Raw genomic sequence first — 27,408 nt, forward strand, 5'->3', positions numbered from 1 at the left:
TCATATTTTGCAATGGAATATTTTGATGTATAATGTAAAGTGACACTCATTCCCCAGTCTTTGCAGTCCCTGTACAGACAAATTTATATTTCACTGCTTTTGTGATGTCCCAAAATTCAGTGAAGTTTGACCATATACTTTCTTTCTCAGCCTACAACAATTTAGCCCCACCCTGTTTTGTTTTAGGTGTGTTTCAGCCTAGACTTGAATAAGTGATTTAAAATCTAGGTAATAAATGTGTGTAAAATATAATTCAAAATATAATATTTTGATACATAAAACCACATAATGTAATATGTGTGGTGTTATGTACAAAAAGAAAACTATAATCACAATTAGAAAAAAAAACAACAAAGAAATTTTTAAACACAAGACAAATGTAGGATGTCTCTTTAAGAAAAGACAGACTGTTTAATTTTGCCGTTGTTTACTGCCCAAAAAAAGCAGTGGCATTACTCAAAATATACTCATAAAATCATTTTGTAGTGGGATTTATCCCTGTAACAATAAATATTATCATGTTTCCCACCCTAAATCTAGGTAATCTTTATCTGCATACAACTGTTAAATATCACAAACACCATGAGAGAATAAAGCTGCCCAGTTAAGTTGAGCATCTAAGTTAATCCCCTAATACAGTCAGTACAGAATGAGCTGTGAGCAGATGGTGATCCAACCGAGCATTTCATCTCGAGCCTGGGAGATCTTTCAGCTTCCTCCAGAGCAGCACTGACACCTGAAGAGAAAGCTTCTACATGGAGAAGCCCAGCAGAAGCAGATTAAACACTAAAAGAAAACCAATGTAGAAAAGCCTGTTTAGTACAAAGCTGACAGAATGTTAACATTTCCACCCATCCACTATCTCTCCCCACTATAATTTTTCATTGTTCTGGAGAGCTGTGTGATCTTGGCCTTCATTGAATTAGGGAAACTCTGCCAATTGACATTCACTATCCATTTGTGCAGTTTTACGTGAGGGAGTGTTCTCTCTCTCTCTCTCTCTCTCTCTCTCTCTCTCTCTCTCTCTCTCACACACACACACACACACACTCACACACACACACACTCACACACACACACACATATTCTGCACCAAACTCCACTTGATACGATAAATACTCATGTGACTGACCCCTGCCAAAACAACTTTATAACTTAAAAGAGAACCTGGCGCTATGATGTACATGTGAATCGAGTAATATTAATGTATCAATGCTAATATTAACTATACTGTAGACCCCATTTTTAGTTCTGATACCTTGATGAGCATAATTATAATATTGGGCGTGTAATGCAGGACTTATAGGACACTGCTGTCCTACAGATGCAGACAGGACTGAAAGGACAATTGGTTTAAAGCATGCAGTTATGGCCTGATTTTTTTTATGACTGTACACAGTATATACAGCACGTAAGACACCTAAGTAAATTATTCCAAAACCAGACGTGGTTGCAGTACGTCAGATAAAGTACTTCAGGGAATTGATTTGAAGAGCAAAGGGTTGATTCCACACTTTACTTCATTGCCCCAAAAACAAAATTTTAATTTGTTCATATCCACTATCAGCACAGCTGACATCATTTCCAAAAAAAAAGGCTAATTAGTCAAATCCAGTATTGGATGATAATTACAAAAATACTGTGTTCCTTCAAGAACTGGTTTTAAATTAAGTGAACACAAAATATTCTGTGTAAGTGTTAGGTGTTGAGATATATATCTTTTAAATATCACTTTCTCAGATGCTACGCCGCTCTTTAAACAACTCTGTGGTGGAGATATGCGTAAAAAATATAATTTCATGTGTGCTTTAAGAGACAAAATTATATTTTCTTTTTGTTTTTTTTTCTACTTAGGTTGATGGAAACAAATTTATAATTACTGAAACCAGAAAATAAAACATTTAGTTGCATTCACCAATATATTCTTATATGTTTTTTCTTAAATTTGTTCTTGAGAATGGTCCTATTAAAAAGTCAACATGATCTGTTCTTCAACCCAGTATTGTTTGCTGTTTGAGAAATCTGCATGTTTGGGTATTTATTTCTTAAACTTTTCTTAAGAAATATTAGTGAAGGAGGCCCACATTTTCTGTTCTATTCCATTGCTTTTAGAAATGCAAAGAAGTATTTTTCTTTTTTCCATGTTATATATGTACAAGGCTGTGGCAAGTTATCCAGCTGCTTTCAATATTCAGTTGTTGTACTTCACCTAGTTTTACCCTACTTTATCTTTTTCCTTCACCAAGAATAGTGTAGCGGCAATCAATGGAATTGGGCAAACACATCCACAGATTTGATGGTGATATGTAATTTGCTCGTAGCTGCAGCAGAGCTATTCATCACCGAGCTTGGATGAGCGCAGAGAAGAGTCCTGCCCTGGCTGCCTTGATTAATGTGACTTGGTCTTGACAGTGGCCCCCAATATATCAAGAGCTTGATGTAGCTGTCTCTTTTTTCCTGCCTGTGCCAAATTCACCTAATTACGACGTATGGTGCGCTGCAAATTAAGTGCAGTGTCACTGGATAGCAGGCCCAGTGCTTTGTTATCCATTCAAACCACAAAGTCAGGGGTCTTGGTCTTGATTGCTGAACATGACTGCCAAGTATACCTCTTGTCCATCATTGTTTGCATGTAATGTAATGAGAGTCAGGTCATTTTGTCAAAACCGTCACCCAAAGAGCCCACAGGGGAATTGGGTCCTGTATGAGGAATGTGTCTTTAGTATTCTCACATTCTCTGACAGCCCGCCAGCATCTGTAGGACTCCTCATTAGAGATCCTGTAATGTAGTACCTCCCTATAATGTAATACTTCTTTTCACCACACTTCCATTCATCCTGATACTCTTGGACTTTTGGACTCCCATTTGCCCAAACTAAAATTGTAACTTTTGTAAAAGCATGCTCTAACATGTTTCAGTCTTTATGTCTTCCCCATCTGAAGCATAGGCAATTATTTTGACCTGACACCCTATGCTCTCAAAAGAACAGAAAACCCATTGACTGAGAAACTACATATTATAGATACAATTGAGCAGTAGCTGACTTGAATCAGTAAACTGAATAGATGGGCAATGTATGAGTAGTGAACATAGTGAAATGCAGTTACCAGTATTTAACTGAAATTATTACTGTACTGTGATTGTTTTATATTAAAAGTAAAAATGAACTCACATTGCTGTGTACTGCATAACCCCCTCTCTGGTGGGAATTGATGGGAAGGTACATCCAGCAGATCAAAATTAGGTTTAATCTGTAACTACTGTAAAGTTCATTTAAAACATTCTGAAGTATGAGACAGTCTTCTGAAGAGAAGCTGACAGACAGTTTTTGTTTACCACAACAGACTCTGCAAAGGAAGGAGTACCATGTTAGCGCAGGCCTAACAAATTGTGAGTTACGCATGCCAATATGTAAACGTAGCAATTAGTATCCAAAATGCAGCTTTCCGTTCCCAGAACCTCAACAACAACAGTGAATGAGAAAAACATATCCTTCTTCCCTCCCACTCAGTGATTGCCTTTTTTTGAGGAAGGGAAGCAATTCAACATTGTAGTATGGAGGACTGCCCAAGGTTTTTTGAGGTGGAAGTTACAGGCCACAGTATGAAGAGCCTCAACCTCACATACTGCACTATATATTGGGTAATGTTGTGTGAACCACTTATACGCTCCACTGTTATTATTGTGTTAATAGTCTTACCTAGATTTATTGATGCATCTTTTTTTTCTTTTTTTAATGGCGTAGCATAGGAAAATCATGGCCGATGATGTACATGGATAAAATAACCATCCATCATGTTTCCTTGTAAATAAACCACAGCCGAGAACATTATTTCTTCAGTGACCCTGGTCTGTGTCCACAGCCAACCACAGAAGTATAACTATATATTGCACTTACAGTCAAAAGAGTAACTAATGCTTTAACTCTGGCACTAATTCTGCTGGTTTCCAGGTCACCCCTGTTGTCAGTTTGGTTTGGCATGAAATAGAACTGCATATAGAGTAAAGGGAACAGGGGGCAGGAGTTGAAAGAAAGCGTCAACTGTGGTAGAGCATCTAGAAAGCTACTGTGGGAATTGACTGGCTCTAGAGTGATTTATCTAACTCAAAGCACCTGACCAAAGCCCTGACGAGGCTCTGTCAGAGTGTAATTCATCTCTTCAGCCAGTAGGGAAAATACCAGAGTGCAGTTCAACCATACAACATACCTGTACAGAACAAAGCTTCAGGGCAAGGATTTTTGAACCATTAGGAGATTTACTGGGCTGCCAGTCAGTAGAACAGGCCAGTCAAGCTGAATTCAAAAATATTTCTCAGTTCTAGTGAATGACTGTTTTCTAGTTTACAAAATATTTATTGTATAAGCTTTAACAGTTATGGTTTTGTTCATATAGATACACAAGAACGGGAAATTGCTAAGGTCTTAAGCCAGTAAATATAGTATATGTCTGCCAGAACAATTGCCTACCATAATTCAGTGATGCTCAAAGCGATGGTGTCAGTGCAGGAGAACTCTTCCCAAAGTACAGATTATGTGATTGTAAAACAAAACTGCCATTCAGCTGGGTAACATGGACAGGAACCACCCATGAAGTTATGATGAAAGCCTCTAGGATCTTTAAGCACCAGATCTCAGAATTCTCCATGGCACAGTCTGTCCCTGACTAAGGTCTCTTTTAAGCTGGTCAAGTAACGTCTTGTCAGAAAGAGGGTGGAGCAACATGATTTTAGTAATTTTGCCTGTCAGAAGGGCCTCCTATTCCTTGTCCCCAGTGGGGAAAGCTGTAAATTATAGCCTTTTATCCAGGACTTAAACAGGCACTTGGTAGTTTTCCTGATTTATTTGTGTGTTAACAGGTTATGGTGTCATTTTTGACTGTGTAGCAATGGGACCTGTCCCTAAACAGAGTTCACAAGTGCTGATGTCTCTGTTTTTGCATAAAAAAATGCAGACCATGTGATTTTTGTCACATTAAAAGCTGTTTGTCAGGATGCATGACAAAAAATAGGCCCTTAAAATAACAGGATTCTTCTGGGCTAACTATGTAATCTAAGTGTGGAATTTGTTGTTCAAGGATGTGAAAATTATTCACGGCACTGAACATTCCACCACTAATTATACTGGATTTTACATTTAGGGCTTTGAAAAAGAAAAAAAAATGATGGTTAGCTAGATAGGGGATACAGGTTACATATTACTTCTTAAATAGCACTAGTTGAGCACTTTTGAAAAGTTTGTGCCAGTTACCACTTTTCTGACATAAGCATATTTCTGAATTAAGGGATTATTTCACATATAAAACTGCAACTGCTATTCCCAAGTAATAGAACTGATGATGCAGACACCTAAGAAGACAATATAATTGTTTGTTCCATCTTTAACACTGTTTAAAAAAAACTTTTTAAGTGTTTAAGGAGTACCGGTCTAGTAAAGGGCACTGGCATATGTACTTCTTCTGAATGTATTATGAATTCAGCAGTAAAATAAAGTACTACAGTGCACATATTCCCATATTTTCTATTTGGCCTGTACATGCAAACTTCATCTGAAACTTTATGTGAGATCTCTTCTTAAAGCTATAAAAATTTAAGCAGGTTCAACAATAATCTCATCACCTGCACCACTGCAGTTTCTGCGGAGTGTTGGTCAGTCCGACTGTGGTTCAGTGATTACGACTGTGACCAAAAGGGGGCAAACACCCAACTCCTAGCAGTGTGTGCAGTAAGTGCCAGTTTGTAAAATTACAGTGTTATTGGAGCTGAACGTTAAAGTTGAGAACACGCCCTCCTCCTCCTCCCAGACGCTGAATGGAGGGGAGGGCTGGCTGTTTTGTGTATGGGGCGTCTGTTTTCTCTCAGCTCCCCCAGAACAGAGCCGTCTTTATGGCTATCCTTTCAAGAGGGCTGATGGCAGAAAGTTGGCTGTTGCACAAGCCTGGTAGTCTGCAGGCGTTTACTGGAAACTGAACTGGGCTCAGGCTGCGTGCAGGTTGGCCTCCAAACAGAGGACGAGGTATAACTGAGGGACTGAGATCAAGCCAGCTTGTGCCAAGCATAATGCATCTGAGACGCACCTTTCAGATAGTCAAGCTGTAGGCCTGGCTGGGGCCTCTGAAAGACCTGAGAAATGCTTAAGAAATCCAAGATTAACTCCAAAATCAACATAAACCCATATCAGAGGAGAATTATAGAGTGAAATGTTTGGATTGGTTGAAATAAACATGCCCAAATCTACTTGAACAGATGAAGATTTTTTAAGTAAAACTATAATCTTCTTTATTTTCGGGAGGCTCAGTTCAGAACTAGACTACAAAGCATTAAATCGCTGAAACAAAACCTCATCTCCAGATTGATGACTGTAAAGGGTAAGAAAAAGTGGTTAATTTTATCGAGTTTTGGACAATTTCTGTTGGTTCATTCCTAATGACCTCATGCCTATAACGTGAAGGGCATTATGTGAAAAAAAGAAAAAAACGATTAAAAAGTCTTTTTCTCACCATGAAAATAAAAGGCACAGTCATGGTCTTATTATCTTCATAACCCCAGCATCCACTGAACACACACTTACATAACTCAGTCTATGATTCATTAATGCTTTTATTTCCACTTGTTGTGGACAGGAAATACCGAGTGGCTAATTTTATATAAAGCTGCCCAATATCTCTACTCTGTTAAAGTACCAGTTAGCACCAGAAGAAACCTTGCCACTGTTATCCAGTGACTAGTGCTGAGTTTACTACGAGAGAAAGCAGTAAACACCTGCTTTATGTGATAGCTGCTGTTTTGCTTATTAAGAAACCTGCTATTTATGGTAATTGCTTACTTGTCCATAACTTTGTAGTTAACTTTGTTAAGCAATGTCAATAACCAGAAAAGCAAGTATATTTGAGTTTACATTATGACTCTCAATATTTTAAAGCATGTGTTAGAACTTACGTATCTAGTTCACTTGGTGCCTCTCAATAAAAGCTATAAATAGGCTAGAATATGGAGCAGCCATGTTTAAAATACAGGAGAAAAGTACCATACAGGATTGGCCATTTGATGTTAGTGTAATTGGTGGTTTCATGATGTGAGGAAGGATCATAATAGAAAATAGCTGATCCCTTAAAGCACCATCCATTGTAAAGTTCTTAAAGGAGCCAAAAGTGGTATTGTTTCAAAGAAGGCTTTTTGGCACCAGAGTGCAGATCCATACATGAATGTCTTCAAAAAGAGTTTTCAGGTGGAGATCAGACAGAGGCTGTGATCTGGCTTCAGGAGGTATTACACTTACAGTCTACATCCTGGCTGGGCTTCTATGGGTGGGCAGAGGGCCCAGTTACCTGCCAACTGAAGATGCATTTACATCCCCACCTCGACTTGTGGGCTATCTCTGAACTTTCATTCTGGCATGATGCTCTACAAGTTGCTTCAGTCAGAGGTGGATTGTGAGAAGGGTTGGACGTTATTAAATTGTCTGTTCTCACCTATAGATCCCACCCAGACACCATAGATTACACACTCGTGTATCACACACTTAGTCTCAACTTGCTCAAGGCCCAAGGCGTGGAAAAAAGGTAGCTGTGTTAGGGTATAATAGGAAGCGTGGGAGTAAAGGGGAAAAACATGACCAGTTTCACAGCTAGCTCTTATTCATCTCAGAAATGTGCTCAGATCTCATTGCATATGGACTTAGCTGATGAAAAGGCTTTTGTCATTGTACTTAAGAGATATTATTGCAGATGATTGGGAGAAAGCTAAAATGCCTAACTGTTGATTTGATATCAGTGCATGGATTTACTTAATATGGCAAAATTTAAGGACAGGTACAGTGGCTTTTTGTTAAGTTAATATGGCACTTATGTACTGACAATAACAGTTGTAGCCTATTGGGGTTCAATTCCCTGCTCAGAACAGAACACTCTGCTATAACAATAAGGGTGCTTGTTGCTAAAAGCCGTGTATGTAAATGATTTAGGCTGGGTATGCAACCTGAAATCAAGAAACTAATATGAATCCTCTCTTTTTTTTTTTTGTAGCCCTGCTGGACTAGCTGGAAGTCCAGTCATCTCAGACATCTCTCTGATCCGACTGTCCCCTCATGCTGCAGCCACGGGGGAATCTCCATTCACTGCACCGCACGCCTATGTGAATCCACACATGGAACACTACCTGCGCTCTGTCCACAGTAGCCCCACGCTGTCTGTCCTTTCAGCTGCACGAGGCCTCAGTCCAGCCGACGGTCAGTCTCCATAAACACCTGAATGCAGAGAGGCACACAATCAGTCATTTCATCAAGGTCCCTCATGGCACATGCACCTTGAAAGCCTCTTGATATAAGCTACATCTCTGACAGAAGTACACATGGCAAATAAACCAGGTTATTAACAGTGATCAGTAGGCAGCACTACCAGCCTGCAGTTATATCAGAAACTTGTGAACTTTAGGTAAATTTAGATATTATCACCCATTTGTAATGCTCCTTTGACAAGAAGCATTTTATTTGGCAGCTTTTTGTTTAAAATGTACAGTTCTACCTTAAATGTTGCAGTAGCCTAAGGCAATAAAATGTAATTATTTTACCATGGAACTGGAAATAAACTAGCTATTTAGAATTAGAAGACACAGCCATCTTGCTGGTCATTCACAAGGCATTTCTATTGAAGTGCTTATTGTTTGAAGGACTGTGTAGCCTATAACACTATACCTTACCCCTCTTCCCAACAAGAACTGAGACACTCTACCCCTTGGCAAAAAAGAGGGATTGGGCATTGCCGTTATGTGCACAAGTTTGGACACCACTGGACAACCAATATATTGTGTTAAATTTTCTAGGTGAAATATTTCAGCATCTACAAATAACTAATTTAGAAGTTAATATGACTATAAGTCGGTATACACAATAATAATATTTCTTCAAGTGTGAACAATAAAAGGTCCCCTCATCTGCTTGCAAACAATGTGAGATTTTACAATGTGTACTTTTGAGTAGTTCAGCAAACCATCCAGGCATATATGCCATATCTATGGTATATACAAATAATAACTATTCCAAAGAATGAAAGGTAATTGTGCATTACATTGTAGATAATTGACTTATTTGAATACATTCATTCATTCATTCATTATCTGTAACTGCTTATCCAATTCAGGGTCACGGTGGGTCCAGAGCCTACCTGGAATCATTGGGCGCAAGGCAGGAACACACCCTGGAGGGGGACCCAGTCCTTCACAGGGCTTATTTGAATATAATGTGGTCCTATTTTTACTTAAGTTTCTAGACCAGAGACCTCCAAACATTTGCCTATGACCGTAATAAATCAAATTGTGTAATTGCAAATAAATATTATGGTAATGCATTTTGAATGTACAGAAAACCAACAAAAATTACTCCAGGCACATCTTTCGGGATCTCATTATATTTCTTGCATAGAGCATCAACAACGTCCTACTACTGAAATGCAATGGTTTATATATAGTTTGCACTATAATTCATGTCACTTGGAGGTTATGAAGCATTGGCCCCGAAGCTGTAGTGTTAATGGTGTCTAAGTTTACACTACATGACTGTGCATTAAGAGGGTGAAATGAAAGCAGCAGGTTGTGGTTAAGAAGGAAGAAGAGCTAATGGTTCCACTTTTTCACAAACTCAAAGACACTACAAAGACTGTCGCAGCACTCTGCCGTCTGGTGGTTTACATAAGGGCTTATCTCTCCTGTTGTGGTCATTAATCCTATGTCAAATACGCTTTGTAACTTAAAACATTCTGGAGATCTACTCTTATATAGCATGTGGGAAAGAGGCGGAAACCATGGAAATGGGTAAAGAAAACAAAGCCAAATGAGAATTTCCCCAAATTTAACTCCCAAGCTGACAGCTCTGTTCTCACCAACTTTCTTAGAAAAACAGGTTGGGACGAGCAGGCCAAATCAAAGATAAATTATGTTTTTCTCTCTGTTGAAAACAATGGCTCTGAACATATACACTTAAACACACAATGCCGAAAGGTTTGCGAGGCTGATTGCAAAGTAAATGTAGGGAACTAAGCTTGAGTAATCATGAACAAGAAGCAGAGTCCCTCTCACATTCTCAGGCTCAGGGAGGGTTCCTTTAAATTTGATTAATTATGTGATGCATCAAAATTAAATGTTATCATGAGCTTAGTTCTTGTTCTTGTTAGATGTTTTTGTCAACACATTCTTTCAAACATGGCCATATAAGGTAAAGTTTATAACAGAATATAAGTCAGCTTTTTCACAGAGTATTATGTCAAAAATAAAGGTGCAGAATTGGTTTGTAGATTCAACTTTATTAGATTCAACTTTATTGTCATTGTGCAGAGTACAAGTACAGGGCCAATGAAATGTAGTTAGCCTCTAACCAGAAGTGCAATATATAACATTATGTACATAATTTACATAATTTACATGAAGTAATGCTATAGAAGAATTTGAGAACCTTTAGTTTTTTGCTTCATTCAATTACTATATTTGATTTATTCATTACTATATTTAGTAATAAAATGTGGGAGTCTGAAGAATCTTTAAAAAGTTTAAGGACCTTCAAGTAATAAAAAGGGTTCTGAGAGATGATCGTGATTTACTCAAGGAATCAGCTTGTGGGTGTAACAGCTTTTACAATGTGGGTCAGTCTGGGGGAAGTCCCCAGTGTCGTTGCCACTGGTCAGACTCCTGAGCTTCAGCAGACCAGTCTGGAGTGAATGCCTCGGCTCTAATACCAGACCCCTCTAGAGACAGAACTTCAAGATCTGGCAAGTGTTGAGATAATAAATGGCCTTGTCCTGCCATGAATCCAGTACAAACACGCATCTGTTATCTTTTTCCACGCCATGCTCTAATTGTCCCTGATAGATCAGATGTGGCATGAATGGTCCAGCAGGCAAATAGAAGAGGAACATGCCAGAGCTCCCACCTCCTGAATGGTCAGCATAGACACAAATGGCCTGCCTCCCCAGCAGGCTGGGCAAGGGAAAGGAAAGTGGAGGATCTCTTATGCAGATTGCCTCGACACACTATTAGACTGCAGTTTACTAGGTGCTTGTTTTAACACTTAATATCAAAACCTAATTACACAGGTGCTTTAAAGGGGTCCACTTATGTTTGTGTGTTGGGGGGGAGGGGGTGTTATTTTTATAAAGATTATTCTGTGATAGTTATTTTAAGAATAATTCACATTTCTTATATATTAATTTTATGTGAAAAAATGGCAACACAGTAATGAAAGGTGGCATTCAAATTCTCCAGTGTTAAATCAACACTGTTTGTGTTAGATTAACACTGTTAGTGTAAAAATGTAACACTCAGTTGATTTACACTACACACTGGTGAATTTACTGTGTAAGGCCACATGTTACACACACACGCACACACACACACACACACACACACATACACACAGTTTCAGTACTTTATTTGGATTTAGCATACAAAATAATTGATCATTTAATCTAAATTATGGTTCAGATTCATTACACCGTTCACACACACATGCTTTGGCTGTGTCCAAAATGACTCCCTATTTAGGTTCTAGGGCACTACTGAGCACATAGCCAAATTTTTTGGAGTCACTGAATCCTAGTGTGATTTTAAGGGATCTACAATCTCCCACAGTGTACTCATAATTTATAGTAAACATTGGCGCTCACTACAGGAGCTGAGTGTGGACCAGGATGCATTGTGAAGTTCTTTGTTACTAAGCAACGGACAGTGGAAGTGTCAGAATTCACTTGGGTTTCTTGGCACTACTTCTGAACTAAATATTGCCTCTCTATATAACACTAATGAGGGAGTAGGGAGTTATTTTGGTTAAAGCCATGGTGTCATGCGGCCTTAACGAATGATGTCACTTAGTAAGGTGTTCCTGATAATATTAATTTATTGATGGCTTTATTTTTTGGTTTAATCATTCATTTATTTATTCATTGTATGTAACCACTTCATTCTGTTCACAGGGGCTTGGAGCCTACCCAGAAAAAATGGGTGCAAAACAGGAACACACTAGACAGGGCGCCAGTAAATCACAGAGCATCACATACTCACACAGTCATTTACATTCTCAATTGGCTTACCTACAAGTGTGTTTTTGACACATTACAGAAACCCAATTTAAATGGCATTAGATTCATTTAAATTAATTAGCAACTGAATCTCTCGAGTCAGGAAAAGCAATAACAGGGTATTGTCTGCTGTTTATTTCTCTCTATACAGTGACTCATGAGCACCTAAAGGAACGGGGTCTTTTTGGCCTCCCACCTCCTCCACCTGGGACCAACCCAGCCGAATACTATCAGCTGATGGCCAGCCACCGCAGCCCGTATGGAGAACTGCTCATGCAGACTGGTGCAGCAGCCGCAGCTGCAGCGGCAGCACATCTCCCTGATTATATCAGTCCAGTGGACAGTGAGTAACTCTGTTCATGATAAATTCATTCAGCTTATCATGTTACATGTCAGTAGTAAACAAGTATCCGAACTGATCAGAATTGAACTGAACTGTTTCTATATTTCAGTGTAAATCCTAATTGAAGTCAGTCACAGGAACACCTTAAAGTCAGAAGACTCCCTCCTAAATAGATTGTAGTATGTGGGAGATTGCAAGATTGATCCCTGATGATGCCTGAGCCATCTGTGTGTGGGGGTCAAAGAGAACAAACTGGCTTAACTCTGTCTGTTTTAGGAGGAATTTTGCAGGGTACTACCCTACTACTAAAGAACATCTATGTCACGTGTGGTATTTCTGAGCTCAAGTTGAAATTAATGTAAAATATGGCCGAAGATATCAATGCCAGTGGGCATCTGGTTGCGAAGTGGTAATTAAACGAGCTCAGAATGGAGTGCTAATACCAAACCTGACTCACACCTCGAGCTGTGATGGAAACTTTATGCAAACAGAGCAGTCTAGTAATTTGAGTTATGGTCTGAGTTACAGGATGCACCACAAGGTTCCCACTTCAAATGAAGGAGGATGTTTTCTTACGTGTATATAAAACATGACTCATAGTGAAAACTGTCTGTAAACATGACCCTACTCAGCAATTTATGAGATGTTCCTTCTGGGGCCTCTAATTCAGCCTGTACAACAGGTGTGCTTTGTTATTATAAGTAACATCCTTACAACACATGCACCACAACCTAAAATGGAGTGCCTCAAAGAGGAGACGGATTTTTACAGAGGGGGTACTGCAGGCTATGGCAGAGCTTTTATCTCTGCTCTTTGTTTCTGAAGCAGTGTTATGGCAGGTATGTAGCACTCTCCTGGCGCTTTGTAATGTGATCCAATTAGTCATGTTCTGTAGCTGTGAGGGTGCCTGATCTTTTAAGATGCAGACTGCTACTTGGCACACAGCTAGATAACATTGCATTGTTAAGAAGATGCCCAGAGGCACTGAGCTCAGAACATTGTTGTGTTCCCTTATAATGGTATAATGCGTAGCAGCTGGCCAGGATGAAGACTTTGGGTGAGATTGAGTACTGGAATCCATCCAAACTAGAGTTTTACAATGTGGATATTTTGCTTCAGACTCAAATACAGTTTAAAAAATCTTGGTCAGAGTAAAATTTATTGGTCTAATCAAAACTAACTCAAACTGGCCTGTTGTCAACAAAAGGGTTTAATTCAAAGTTACAAGGTAGTACGTTTTTCAAACAAGTGATAGTAATAATCTTTCTTAGATCATGGACAGAAATAGAAAAATAATATGCAAAGAGTTAAGTAATGAGAAAACTCTAAAGCAAGGGAAATATTGAGGTAAAAATCCAAACTAAAAAAGTAGGAGGTGGACTACACCCAAATGAGCACTCTGGTCCTGTCAGGTTCGGACAAATATTTCAAGCTGTAATCTAGACCAGAGATTCTACCTGAAAGGTTCTAAAGAAATGTAGCCATATGAATGGCTAATAGGGTGCAGAGAGATGAACTATGGAGGGAAAAATCTGTGAAAGCTCAGCTTTATGGTGACTGCTCAGCAAATGTATTATTGTAAATAAGCAAGCACTTTTATTGGCACGGGCTCTTGCATATATGTCATGCTTTGATCCAGCACAGCCACCCACAGTAATCACTTTCCTCTATCAATTATGCCTCTGTGGTTCCGTGCCTGTCGTGCATGGATCCTCACGCACCTGTAGGAAAACGCGCACTCCAGCAATCTCATGTTGCATTTCGCAATTACTTCTTTGTTTGCTAATCAAACAGGAGATGGCATGTTATCCGCAGGCCATAATGAGATGGTCATAAGAGTGGCCGGCCTCTGCGACCACTAGCCGAGGCCTCCACTGAGCCGTAGTTTGTTGAGTGAAACCTGTTTGCTCAAACACCCACAAACACAGCACAGGGCTTTCTCCTGACCGGCTAGTGTTGCTGGCCTTCTCCACTACCCAGATTGATGTGGTCTTGCATTGGGCACTCGTGGGTCCAGGCCTCTCCGCTTCAGCCCACAGACACAGGGCTCTCATTGAGACAGTGTGCCAGTTAATGCCTCGGCGGCCGGGCCTCTACATAAAGGAGCCCCTTCAGCAGAGCGAGGGGCCGATAAATATGCATTGCACAGCCCAACGTTTGTCTTGGAATGGAGGGCTGATAAAATTCATATGCATATTTAAAAATCAATTTATGTACTAATAAATTCAGTGGACCCACCACAAGAGCAAGTCCTCAGTGAACTCAAAGTGCATGTCTTGTTTTCCCTGACGATTCCCATTTGACTATTAGCTGACAGGAGGACAGGATTTAGTCTGGGGCTTTCCTGTAAATGGTGATCGTTGTTGTAAAAATGAGAAATGTGCACATGGAAAATTCTGTGCACCATCATTAGGGCCAACACAGCACTGTAAATTTCTCAGACAGCCTGCCACTTCCAATGCAACGGTGGCTCACAAATTGACATTAACTGGCACACAGAGACAGTGACTTGATTACAAGTAGGATTCGGTGTAAACTAGGGAAAATGGCTCAGCATTTCTATTCTAAATAATATATATATTATTTTATATAATAGACACCAGATCAAATACATTTATTAAAACAGACTTTGAATCACCGAATTCAGCTTTAATAGCTTGCCCATACGTGGCCTGCATTGTCTACTGAGAAAAGCATTGGCAGAAAAATGGGACTCTCTGGAAAAGCTGAACATAACCCAATAACAAAATTTGGCTATTAAGCCCCCAACTTTGGATTTGGTGACTTGGAACTGTGTAGAATCCTCACAGCAATGTTCCAGCAACTAGTGTAAAGGTTCTCCAGGAGAGTAGAGACGGTTACTGCAGCATAGAGGAGGCAAACTTCTTATTAATAATAATGAGCAGATGTCTAAAATCTTTTTAACATGTATGTGTAATTAAGATAACATCTGTCAAGGACCACATGCCTTTTGACCTTATTCTACACCACAAAATATTTAGAACTGTCTTCAGGGTATGCAACATATATGTTATTTTCTTAAAATTAAGGCAAACTTGGTCTTGGACATAGTAATGTGTTTTCAAATGTGAGTTCATCATGTTTATTTTGAAAACAAAAGCTGAATATTCTTAGTAATATATATTTTTAATATTACAATTTAAAACAAGAAATGCAGAAAAAAAAATGCAGAATTGTGCTGCATTAATTGGCAAAATAAAAAAAACCACACTGTAAGACAGCAAACTGCAATTCCACATACATATATTATGTTATGCTACATTGAACATGGCCATGCATATGTTAAAGATGTAAATGCTGAACAGTAGATTATAAGAGCTACTGATTTAGGCAGATTCTTCCTTTGACTGTGCTAGGGGTATCTGCCCCAACAAGCCTTAAGGGGAAACAATGGAAGGAACTGGCGTCGGTGTGAATGTGTGCCTTTGCTTAAATGCTCTAGTGCAGTGCCAAGTGCATGTCTGTGCCAATGGTGTGTACTTAACATGTTAATTACGGCCCTGCATCTGACAGGACGACATGCAGTGTGAAAGCACAAGTACAGCTAAAAGCAACATTGCCCCCACCCCCCCAGACAGAGGGATTTCCATCCAAGAGCCACGTTCCTCAGGCCTTTTGTGTGTACCTACAGTGAATCTATTGCGCGTGCAATGTTACGAGTGGCCTCACTCAGTGCCTTTGAATGGCTAAGGCTAGAAATGCTGGCCTTAGTGCTTTGTGGATGGATTAATGCATAAATAAATAAAGTAGGCCCCAACGCTAACTGCAGGGCCACAGATCACAGCCAGACACTGACTGATACCGGAGAAACTGGGATAATACATTGACCAGATGCTTCAGCTTTTCCTAACTCTCTTGGCTTCACTCACCCTGCACTGGCTAAGCAAAAACAAGGCAGAGCTTGAACTGTGTCTTATATTGAGATGCTTTCAGAGAAACACTGTGAAGAGACAGAGATTGAAAGGAAAGAATCAGAGCTCATGGTGAACTAATTTGTGCAGTGGAGCCACCAGGGAACCCTTTCACGCTCCCATAACAATATGAGCTGCCAAAGCAAATGTCTGGTGTCCGGCTGCAAGTGTGAGCTTCGTGATGGAGGACAGGGTTTTTTATAGCATCAAAGAAGAAGACATGTAACCAATGTTGTACACTTACACAAACACATGTAAACTGAAGAAAGAAAACAGCTTTCAGTTCATAATTCAAACTTTGTCCTTGTATAAAATGTATTAAGTCAAAATAATCTATTTTGGACAAGTCAGATACCACATTTATTATTTTGACAAAATTACTATTAAGTTAAGTACATTTTTCAATGTCTGGGGTGAAAAAAACTAAAAACTTTAAACTATATTAAACACACTAAATTAAATAAACTAAAATAGAGTAACTGTCATGATGTAACATATTTTATTAATGTGCAGAGAAATTCAATACAAAGCAGCACACAATATTCCTTACATACAAAGACGTGTGCATGTATAGTCTGTGGTGTGACGCTGAGGCCCAGACGTGCAGTGGGTGTCTAATAAAATATGCAGTCATGGAATTAGTCAGATTTACCAGGAAAAATAAACCTTGCCCACTCCAGTAAGTGCTACGTTAGTATTCTCTGGGAAAAGCTCAGGCAGTGCAGTACTCAGATTTGTTCTCGTGCCAGCATTTCTCTTGTGTTTTCGGAAAAGTCTATTTCACCACAGTTCAGGGTCAAGTGCAGCAAGTTGTAGAGGCCAGTTTAGCTATAGTTGCCAGAGCTATAACTAAATGCATGTGGTAGTGTTAGTGCTAAACGCTACAACTTCAGGTCTTCCGTGTATCTAGCATAGCTTACAGCTATTTGCTAGACCTCAAAAGACCTGTTGTAATGGACAAATGATGCAGGGCTATGGATGCCTGGCCAGTGCCAGTGGCAGCTCAGCCCCAGGAGGCCATCAACACACAGAGTAGAAACGATCAGAGGATTAACACCCAACAATTACATTATTCGGAATCTGCACAAAAGGCATCCCAATTAAAGTGGTGCGGCAGATGCCTACAATAATTGCATCCTCTTTTGTAAACGTACCGAGAGTGCCTGTAATTTTAAAGCCATATATCAGGCCAGCTCCCCAATTAGAGCAGCCCCCTCCCCCCTCTCACCAAGGCCATGAGGCTCACTCAGCCTGCGCCAACCACCCAAAGCCACACGGCTCTGCACATCTGCTTTAGCACTCTCACAGGGACCTGCACACCCCTAAATTAGAGCCACGTCGCCTATAAAAACAGCCCATCCCAAAGTGTGCAGGCCCCCATGACCTCGGGCAGGCGGGACAGAGCTCTGCCCCCAGGGCAGGGCCCTCACACGGGAGGAGGCAAGCAGCTCACACTCCAAAACATATGAACTTGGCAGGAGGAAAGTTCACTGGGATGGATGAGCGTGAGCCTGAGGATGCCTTAATTTGGACCATATTAAGCTCTTCCTTCTGTTTGTTTGAAGACAAAGTTCTGCGTGTGTAAATTCTCTTTGGCTTGAATGCTCTCTTGTGGTTCGTAAAACAGATTTCAGGCCTCGCAAATCATTACCACTTTGTTCCACACAACACCAGCACTGTTACACAATGCTAATGATACGTGACACGTTTATTTATAAGGTTTGCAGAGGACCATTCCGGCCATTCGTTTATTGTCTTTGCCAAGCTTTTCATAAATACTGCTCAAAGTTCCCTACAGATTTTGGTACATCGCACCAAAGTGCAGAATTCATTAGGACTGCATGATTTCCACAAAAGCATGTTGTGTCCAATTACATAAAGCTACATAAACATTGATAAAGGCTTATTGCAACAAGTGTCGGTTTGCCCATTTAATGTAATTTTACTTTGACAAATGTGTTTAACTCATTACTGGTGAGATAAGACTTAAAAATGTGGAGAAAATTTGTGAGTTGTCATAAATGTAGAATTCATGTGGTCCTATGCTTCCATTCAATAAAGTGTTTGCTTTTTTAAACTTGGTCCCACATGCAAGTGTTACATGTAAACAGTATTTTTGAAAAGCAAGTAAAATACATTAAAGGGCTGAGTATCTAAATAGCAGCTGATTATTGGTAAGCAAGCAGTCAGAGGCAGGGGTCTTGAAAAGCCTCTGTTTGAAATGTCACTGCATGTTTTTTTGGGTGTGAGTGACATGTATGTGTTTGTGTAGAGTCATTATGAGCTTCCTGCAGGCAGCACCTTTGGTGATGCCCCCTGAAGGGCGTAATGGCCTCCTGCTCTGTGTCCACTCACTCCCTGGCTAATGCACAGCACCTGTTGAGCCCCAAAGCAGCTGGGCCAACACACACACACAAATCAGTGGCCTAATAAGCTAAAACTGCAGTTAGACACAATCAAACAGCACCATAAGCAAAATACAGAAAATTTGTCAACCTGGAATCATCTGTTATGCTTCTGTAAATGGCCTAATAACTGCAATGAGGAGCAGATGCAACTAATAATAGGTCCGTTTGTCTTTGCACACAGGTTTAAAGTGGAGGTCTGATGGAAAATCAAAGGAAACTATATAATATATAAAAACACATAAATAAATAACCCATATTTAAAACATATATTAACCTATTTTCTGTAGATTTATTTAGTAGTAATTTATAATACAGGGTTTTATTTGGCAGCATTAATGTCAATTTGATGTTTATATACTTCATGCTGATTTCTTGGTCATCTTAGTAAATCTAGAAAAATGATATGTGACATTTTGAACATGTGCACAAACGCCCTCTTGTGCAAGCTTACAATTTGCTGCAACCCAGACTGACAAATTAGCCCATCTGCTGCTGTTGTAACTTCATGGGTCAATCACATTTCTTATAATCGTACCCCTTGTTTTCAAGTGTCATTGTAACAGAGTTACATAGTGTAGTGGTTAAAACTTTCCCCTACGAAATAAGATAACCCTTAATCACAACACAAATTTAAAAAAGATTTAATTCCCAGGCTGTTATCCATGGCCATGCTCTGCAAGCAGTTCTGCACCAGTCTGCAGTGATGTCAGAGGGGTGCTGCTGGACTTCAGTTAAATTTATGGCATCATAGGCCTTCAGAAGAATTCCACAATCATATATTATCATCCACACCTCTTCTATGACACCGCAACCCTGAAATGCAAAAGCAGAAAAGATGATGATGATGATGATCTCTTCTATGAAGCCTCTTATTCTGCAGGTTTTTTCAGTTCTTCCTGTTCCACCTTAAATGTTGCAGTAGCCTCATGTGCTAGAATGTTGATTCAACATTTAAGGTAGAACTGGTAATTAACTACCTATTTAAAGAGACATGCAAACTACTGGTGATGTTTTATGCTTATAGAAGGATAGCTTTAAAAATAGTTTAAGAATCCTGTGTCTAAAATGTTGGATCCATTTATTTGACGGTATCTTAAATTTACAAATACGCTCAAGAGGAAAAATTACATGCATCTTCACAGCAAAGACAGGTCAAGTAAGTAGTGCTACTAAAAGTGGAAATGTCTGGTATATGGTTATGTCCAATCCATACATATGTCTTACTTATGTCTTATTTATGTCTTACTTATGTCTTACTATGCTTACTAGGTTATAGAACTTGCCATATCATTTCACCATCAATATGATCATGACAGTTATGTCAGTTTGACGCTCAAGTTGATTAAAGCAGCCTTTATAACAGCCTGCGTTCATGTTGAGTTTACGATTATTTTGAGCTTGTGTAGGCTATAAATAATACCACCACAAAGACCAGTGGAAAATTGGCTTTATGATCTGTTTTTTTTTTTTTTTTCTCTAGAACAAGCATGGCCTACCAAGAAGGGTGAACATGTGACCGTTCTCAGTGCCTTTACTCTTTAATTGTGTTCTGAAATTGAAGTTGTTAAATTGCCCCTATTTAGCATGCTGCAGTGCCACAGGCTTGGTGAGATTGGTATCAGTGTAATTACTGTAAATGATTGGACTGATTAATTATTCATTGTGGATTGTGAACGTGCAGCATTGTGGGAGAGATGGTAGAGATAAATGAGGTGAAACAAACCTTCTCCCCCCATCCTGTGCATAGCCCCATACTCAAAACACAGAGGGGAGGATAGGGAGTAGAGGAGTGCAGAAAAAGAAAGTAGTTTCAGCACAGTGCAGTCACTGAAAGTTCATGTGTGTGTTTTGTGCTTTTTTCCCAGTGTCTCGTTTCCCCAGCCCCAGACTGACGCCCAGGCTGAGCCGGAAACGTGCGCTCTCCATCTCACCCATGTCCGATGCCAGCATCGACCTACAGACCATGATCCGTACCTCTCCCAACTCTCTGGTGGCTTACATCAATAACTCGCGGTCCAGCTCCAATGCCAGCAGCTCTTACGGGCACCTCTCGGTTGGGGGCATCAGGTACAGGAAACCCCTATACCACGCTTAATAACATTGGCTGGTTAAGAAGAAAAGCTTAATATATTTTTATGCTTGTCATTTCTGGTACTTGTGTTGAATGTGTGTTCCTATACAATGTTTTTAAGACAATTCAAGGCAAGTTTATTTATAGAGCACCTTTCGGTTTAATTAATAGCAAGCATTAAAATCATAAAATTCCATTAAAATAGTGCAATAAAAGGAAATACATAATAAGACTAAAAGAAAACATGATGAAAATGATTTAAACAATTTAAAATGATACAATAAAAGAAAATAAATAAAGTGCCGTAACAGAACAACAAGTGCAGAGTATTTTAAACTGAGCTGTAGCTGCTCAAACAGGAATGTTTTAAGTCTTGATTTAAAAGTGTCTAAAGTCGGGGCTCTTCTAACATTCTCAGTCAGCTGGTTCCATTTAAGAGCAACATAGGAGCTAAACGCTGCCTCTCCATGTTTAGTTTTCAACTGAGGCAGGACTAACTGACTAGTTCCTAAAGATCTGAGAGCTCTGCTCGACTCATATCTCTGTAGCACATCTGATAAATACACTGGTCCTACACCATTACGACGTTTATAGACCAGTAATAACACCTTAAAGTCTATTCTTACTAAAGAATTATTTAATGAAGCACAGGTCTTGCAGGATGAATTTTAACTACTTCATCAGTTGACTTGCTTCAGCACTATTCTTCAGTTTCTAGTCTATCTTTCATTTGCAATAATCCAAAGTCAGTTTAGTTGAAAGTATATGAACATATTGATTATGATATGCTAGCCATTTGTAATTCCACAAGTTTCTTACAATATATATTAATCTGAGAAGCTGTAAAAGACAAATAAAAAAATAAAAGTATTATTCAGAATGATGAACTGAGCTGTAAATGAATAAATCACTGAGAACGCATATAATATATCTGTAGGAATAAAATTGTTAACACTTTTGAGATATAATGTTTAAATGTAATTTATAAATGTCTACATCGGGAGTGTGATGTAAATATATTTATGAAGCAGTATCCTACAGCCCCTTCTTCCAAACTCTTGTTTTCTATCAGTCCGTCCTTCACCTTCCCGCACCCCATCACGCCAGTGGCATATCAGCAGCTACTATCCCAGCAGAGAGGGCTGAGTGCATTCGGCCACACACCTCCTCTTCTACAACCTTCACCCCCCTTCAGCAGCCGCCAGCAGCCCCTAGGAGCAGCTGCAGCCCACAGTACCAGCAGCAACACCAACACAGAGCCCAGCCAGGTGAGCCAGTGTAGCTCAGAGAAGAGCACAACAAAATGTTGACTTATTTCCTTGGGATTTAACCATGTGATTGCTGTCATCAGAAAACTAAAAATCTGCATCTCATAGGAGAAAGTTGAATATTCTTGACATCTAGTAATGTTACATTTAAAGATGGTTTTTCCATGCATCCATTGCATCATTATAACCTCACTGTGAAGGCTGCAATGTTGTAATGTAATGTTTTGAGCATAAAGTAATGTTTTCTTTATGATATGCACAACAACGATATGTAGTGGACATGCACTAATTTTGGAATTGCTTATTCATACAAACTTTTTAAGGCCCATGCATCCACTTCCTCCTGCGATGTGTTCCGTTCATCGTCCAAGATTCTAAGTGTTGCTTCCACCTCCTCTATCACTCCCATGTAAACATTATGGCCGCCCAGAACGTAAACTTCCCCCAGCTCTCTGACCCACTCTCATCATCTCCAGACACCCACTAGATCCATTTTCATTCCATTTCTATTTCACAACCACAAAACACACACACTCACTTCAGCAGTGATGAGAAACACATTTCCTTCGCTTTTCAACAAAGCCATGTCAGAATTATTGAGTTATTGAAAACATTGCCCTGCGCTGTACTCTAGTGGTTGGGTGGGATTAGGAAGGTGCCCCCCCACCCCCCCACCCCCCCAAAAAAAAAATGCTTTCTTTTTCTTGTGTCTCCATGAAGGGACTTTTCTGTGCTCAGCAAGCCTCTGTGTGCTGAGTGTTAAGAATTCAACCAAGGATCAAAGTCTGCAGCCGCGCTCTGTGGGCAATAACTTTTCCCTTTTCATATTTCCATCTGACGGATGCAAATAGGGCAGTCTAAACTGTTTAGTCTCCATGGCGGGTCACTTTGTGAAAGATGGGATCTGGAGCATGGTGCCTCCACTGCTCTGAAATCCCAGCACTGCTGCCAGCAGCCGCGGTGCCTACGAGGATGACTCTCCATTTCACTCTGCGGTTCTCTCTCTCTCTCTCTCTCCTTTTTCAGAATGCCGGAGGTGACTCAGCTGTTAGCAGTACCGTCAATCCCATGATCACTAAGAGGTCAAAAGTAAAAACTGAAGTGGACGGGACACACTCTCTCTCCCCATGCACTCAGGTACTGAAGTCCACAAGTTTGTAGGTCCTCTAGTTCATTTAAAATATTAGTTTAATACATTTAGTTTTTCAACATAATCCTTATCTAAAGCATATGTAGAATATGGGCGGTTACCTTAACCAATCATTTTGATAATTTCCTGTACATGGTATAAGAAGAGAAAAGTCTTCTTTTTTTCTCTTTCCCCTTTCTTCAAAGTACAGGATTATTATAGTTATGTATTATGTATACTCTTCCTGACTTGTGGCCAATACTGCCTGGTAGGCTGTGGACCCACCGCGACCCTGAACTGGATAAAGCTGTTATAGAGAATGAATGAATGAATTATTAGATATACTTGATCTTCACATGACAAAGATGACATTGCTGCACTGGTAACAATAGTTAACAGCATGTTATGGCTTTGTCTTCAAATTCATCCAAAGTTTGCTGAATTTACTCCCCTGTTATTAGTAGTCTGCTATCAGTGAATCTCCCCAGTTGCACATCATGCCACAAGCATCAGGAGGGTGGAGCCTTAGGGACCCACAAGTTCTTTTCAGACAACAACTGAACGGCTTAAAATGCTGGAAAAGGAATGCAAATTGCTCAGATCTGTCACATCAGCTAACAGACAACCATGCTCGCGGGCACCATGGGCTGTGTTAAAGAGCCAATGGAACATCCTACAAAAAGTGTGCCCAATTGTGCTCTCTAGGACTCCTGGCCTCAGATGGCCAATGGTTATGACCTCTGTTATGAAGAACTTGGAATGCGTTTCAGAGAACGATGTCTTTGTTAGCAACTGCAATTCAGCATATAAATTTGAAACATGTTGCCCTTAGATATGCCTTCTTTTTTATAAGATCATGTCTAGTTTAATTATATGCCTTTACCTGATCCCATAGTAATCTAAGAGAGGAAAAACTTCCACCTGTGACAAGTCACAGGCCGTCTATTTCCGTTCCCAGGCCTGTGCTGTACACTATGCCAGGCAGCTTTGTCATAGTGACAAATCAGTTAAACATTACTGTGGTCGGAGGAGGCTTTTTCACTCTCTCTTCCCTTTCTACTCATAACTCTTAGCTCCACTTTCATCTCACCCCTGCTCCCATATCTTTCACTCCTTCTCTCACTTTTTGTGTTTGTCTTTTGATAAATTGGTGGCTCCTCTTGTGGGCAGTGACAGGATGGTGGTATGATGCATAGCGACAAGTGCTGAGTGTGATCACAAGGCCAGTGGGAATTGATGAGGATGTGTGTGTAGCAGGGCTGATTGAAACATGCTGAATCCAGAATAGAGGGAGAAATCACACAGTCAATCCAACTATTTGGGAGCATTTTGTTGCATCTTATTGTTGCACATGACCAGTGCATCCAACTTCTGCCACTAGCTGCTAAGCAAACCAATTCCTTTTTTGAATCGCTATCAAACAGAAAGAGTGTATGGAGGGGGAGGGAATATTGGATGTGGCCATAAAGCATTCCATTCGCTCACCACATTAGAGAACATTTGGGCCATTTAAGTTTAATGCAGGAATCATTAGAGTTCTAAAGCATCCTGAATGTTCCCAGACCCCAGCAAAAACGTGGGTTACCAAACAGTTCTCAAAACAGAGTGGAAATTCAAACAGAACTTAATGAACACCTGCAATAGTAAAACTGCAGTGTCTAAAAACTAATCTCTATGGCCTCTGCTCAAAACTAGGCTTTGAACAGCAAAATGTTTTAAAATAATTGATATCGTAATAAAGAATATAGTCATTATGTAGGTGCCTGTGCCTAATATTGTACATTGTCATTGTAGCATTGCTCTGTCAGTTATTTGTTTGGATCTAGTATAAAGACTGCACACTGTCCCAGAGATTAACAGTATATATTGCCCTTTCCATAGGATCACATAGAGCTGAGAGAGGAGGTGGATAAAGATGAGTGTAAACAGGAGCCGGAAGCGGTGTACGAGACCAACTGCCACTGGGAAGGCTGCTCTAAAGAGTACGACACACAGGAGCAGCTAGTGCATGTAAGTCACACTACAGTGCTCATGTGAAAGTGTACTACCTAAAATTAGTTCTTTTTTACTTTGGATATAGTATTTTATGTTATTTATATATAAAATGCCATTTCAGTGTTTCAGGGAGTTAAATAATTTTTACATTTGATTTACATTTGGGGGTACAGCAGGTAGTGTCGCAGTCACACAGCTCCAGGGACCTGGAGGTTGTGGGTTCTAGTCCCGCTCCAGGTGACTGTCTGTGAGGAGTTTGGTCTGTTCTCCCTGTGTCCATGTGGGTTTCCTCTGGGTGCTCCTGTTTCCTCCCAAGGTCCGAAAACACATGTTGGTAGGTGGATTGGACACTCAAAAGTGTCTATAGCTGTGAATGTGTGTGTTGCCCTGTGAAAGACTGGCACCCCCTCCAGGGTGTATTCCTGCCTTGCGCCCAAAAATTCCGGGTAGGCTCCGGACCTACTGTGAACCTGAACTGGATAAGCGGTTACAGACAATGAATTAATGAATTTACATTTGGTACAGGCTTCAGAGCTTTGGGACATGGATTTTTTTTTTTATTTACATATTTATTTTTATTTAAATATAGTTTTCAAAAGCTAGTAGACAGGAGCATAACAAAAAAACATGGCTTTGTACCTATAGGAGTAATCCATGTTGTTGCTACTTCGTATGTATAGTTCTTCAGCTGTGTTGTTGTTTTGTTTTACATTCCAGTGTTAAAAAGTGAAGTATTTCTTATTTTGGTTCTGATTCTTACATGACTCCAACATCAGCACTTTTAGAACAGTAATTAGGAACATAACACATTATAGATCTGAAGCTGGAAAGTAAGCTTGCCCTCATTAAGGCTGGTTTGTTAGAGACCGATTTGGGCAGTGCAGTAACTGATCGCTTCCTGTTGCTGACACGTGTGGGGTTAATGAGCACGTCCATTTCCACAAAGGTGCAACCAGTTGTGCTGGAGTCTTCTCATCTCACAGAGACATGCACACAAACTCTCACACATACTTTTTGGCCTCTGTCTCTGTGTGCCCCCTTGGCATTTGACCTTGCCTGAGGCCCAGCAGTAAATCCGTCGTCATACCAGCAGTTCTGGTGTGGCTCACCCCTGCTACACAACCTCAGACCAGCCCTCTTTGATTAACAGCTTACTCTCCACACCATGACACATACCCCAGACTCAGACAGACTCTCTGACCAAGCCTGAGTGCTCGTAGCCCTGCCTTCTTCTCTGAAAGTATTCTGGTAAGGCTTTAGGGGTCAAAGATAATTGGCCTTTAGTCCTGTTTCCGTTCCTGGCTGTCCAAACTGAAGAAGGCTCAACTGGTATAAATGTGTTTACTTCTCTAAAAAGAGCTTTATTCTATCAGGTAATGTGAGACTCTGGGTTTCTAAACAACTCATTTGGGCAAGTGTACTGCCAGGAGTACAAACATGTCGCATCTCAAGTGGTTGCAGATGAGTAGTTGTTCTGAATGACATGGGCTGTTATCCTGCAATAATAAGATTTCTGAGAAAGTAGACTGAATGGTTAAAGAAAGGGAGAGCACAAGGAAAGGGTATAATTACTGGCATAGGACAGTGGGGGTTAGAAGGACTTGTGGAAATATTATGTTTAAACACCAGAGCAACAAGGCCTACACCTCTTCTGTACTTGCCTTCTTCCAATCCTAAGGCTTCAATCTGTGCTTTTTCCATGCAAACTAAATTACACACCTTCAAAAAGCAAAATAATGGCATGGGTTTCAGTTTTATTTGTTCTAAGTGATCATTCCCCATAGCTCTAAATTATGGTTTGAGCCTGGAATGAGGAGCATAAGGCTGAAGTTGGAAGTGCATTCCTAGCCACACGCACGCTCTCCCCTTTAAAAAAGCACCAGACAGAGGAAAATCACCTCCTGGCTCTGGGAGAAAAAAATAGTATCAGTATTCTTTTGTCATCAACAAGTTAACTTTTATCAATAGAAATCATAAGAGAGGATCGGTGTAGTTCATTTGCTTTACTACAGGTCTTTAATTTTTTAGTTTAAAATAAAAAAAATATATCAAAGAAAACAGACTCCAGCTCCAGGTGAGGCGAACATTATTGTGTATTCGATCTGTTGAATCATGTCAGGTTTTGGTAATAGACACTGATATATTTTGTGATCAGAGAAGGGGGATTTCTGTGCCCTCAGGTATGTATTACACCATTCACAA

General features: G+C 40.0%; 1 protein-coding gene and 1 long non-coding RNA gene across 2 annotated transcripts in view; one reads left to right on the forward strand and one right to left on the reverse strand.

Annotated features, from left to right (window-relative positions):
* The window catches only part of gli2a (GLI family zinc finger 2a), a 77,622-nt gene that overhangs the window by 41,028 nt on the left and 9,186 nt on the right, over positions 1-27,408 (forward strand). The window contains exons 4-9 of the mRNA XM_066641131.1: positions 8,023-8,225; positions 12,212-12,403; positions 20,609-20,810; positions 21,887-22,082; positions 23,109-23,219; positions 25,093-25,221. Coding sequence (XP_066497228.1) covers positions 8,023-8,225; positions 12,212-12,403; positions 20,609-20,810; positions 21,887-22,082; positions 23,109-23,219; positions 25,093-25,221 — 1,033 coding nt within the window. The remainder of the gene's footprint in view (positions 1-8,022; positions 8,226-12,211; positions 12,404-20,608; positions 20,811-21,886; positions 22,083-23,108; positions 23,220-25,092; positions 25,222-27,408) is intronic.
* Positions 509-3,960, reverse strand: LOC136664087 (uncharacterized). The gene is made up of 3 exons (XR_010795072.1): positions 3,702-3,960; positions 3,174-3,348; positions 509-751 (listed from the first exon to the last, which is right to left on the reverse strand). It is a non-coding gene; the product is annotated as an uncharacterized lncRNA (long non-coding RNA).

This window comes from Hoplias malabaricus, chromosome 12 (assembly GCF_029633855.1).
Source record: "Hoplias malabaricus isolate fHopMal1 chromosome 12, fHopMal1.hap1, whole genome shotgun sequence".
NCBI classification, from domain to species: domain Eukaryota; kingdom Metazoa; phylum Chordata; class Actinopteri; order Characiformes; family Erythrinidae; genus Hoplias; species Hoplias malabaricus.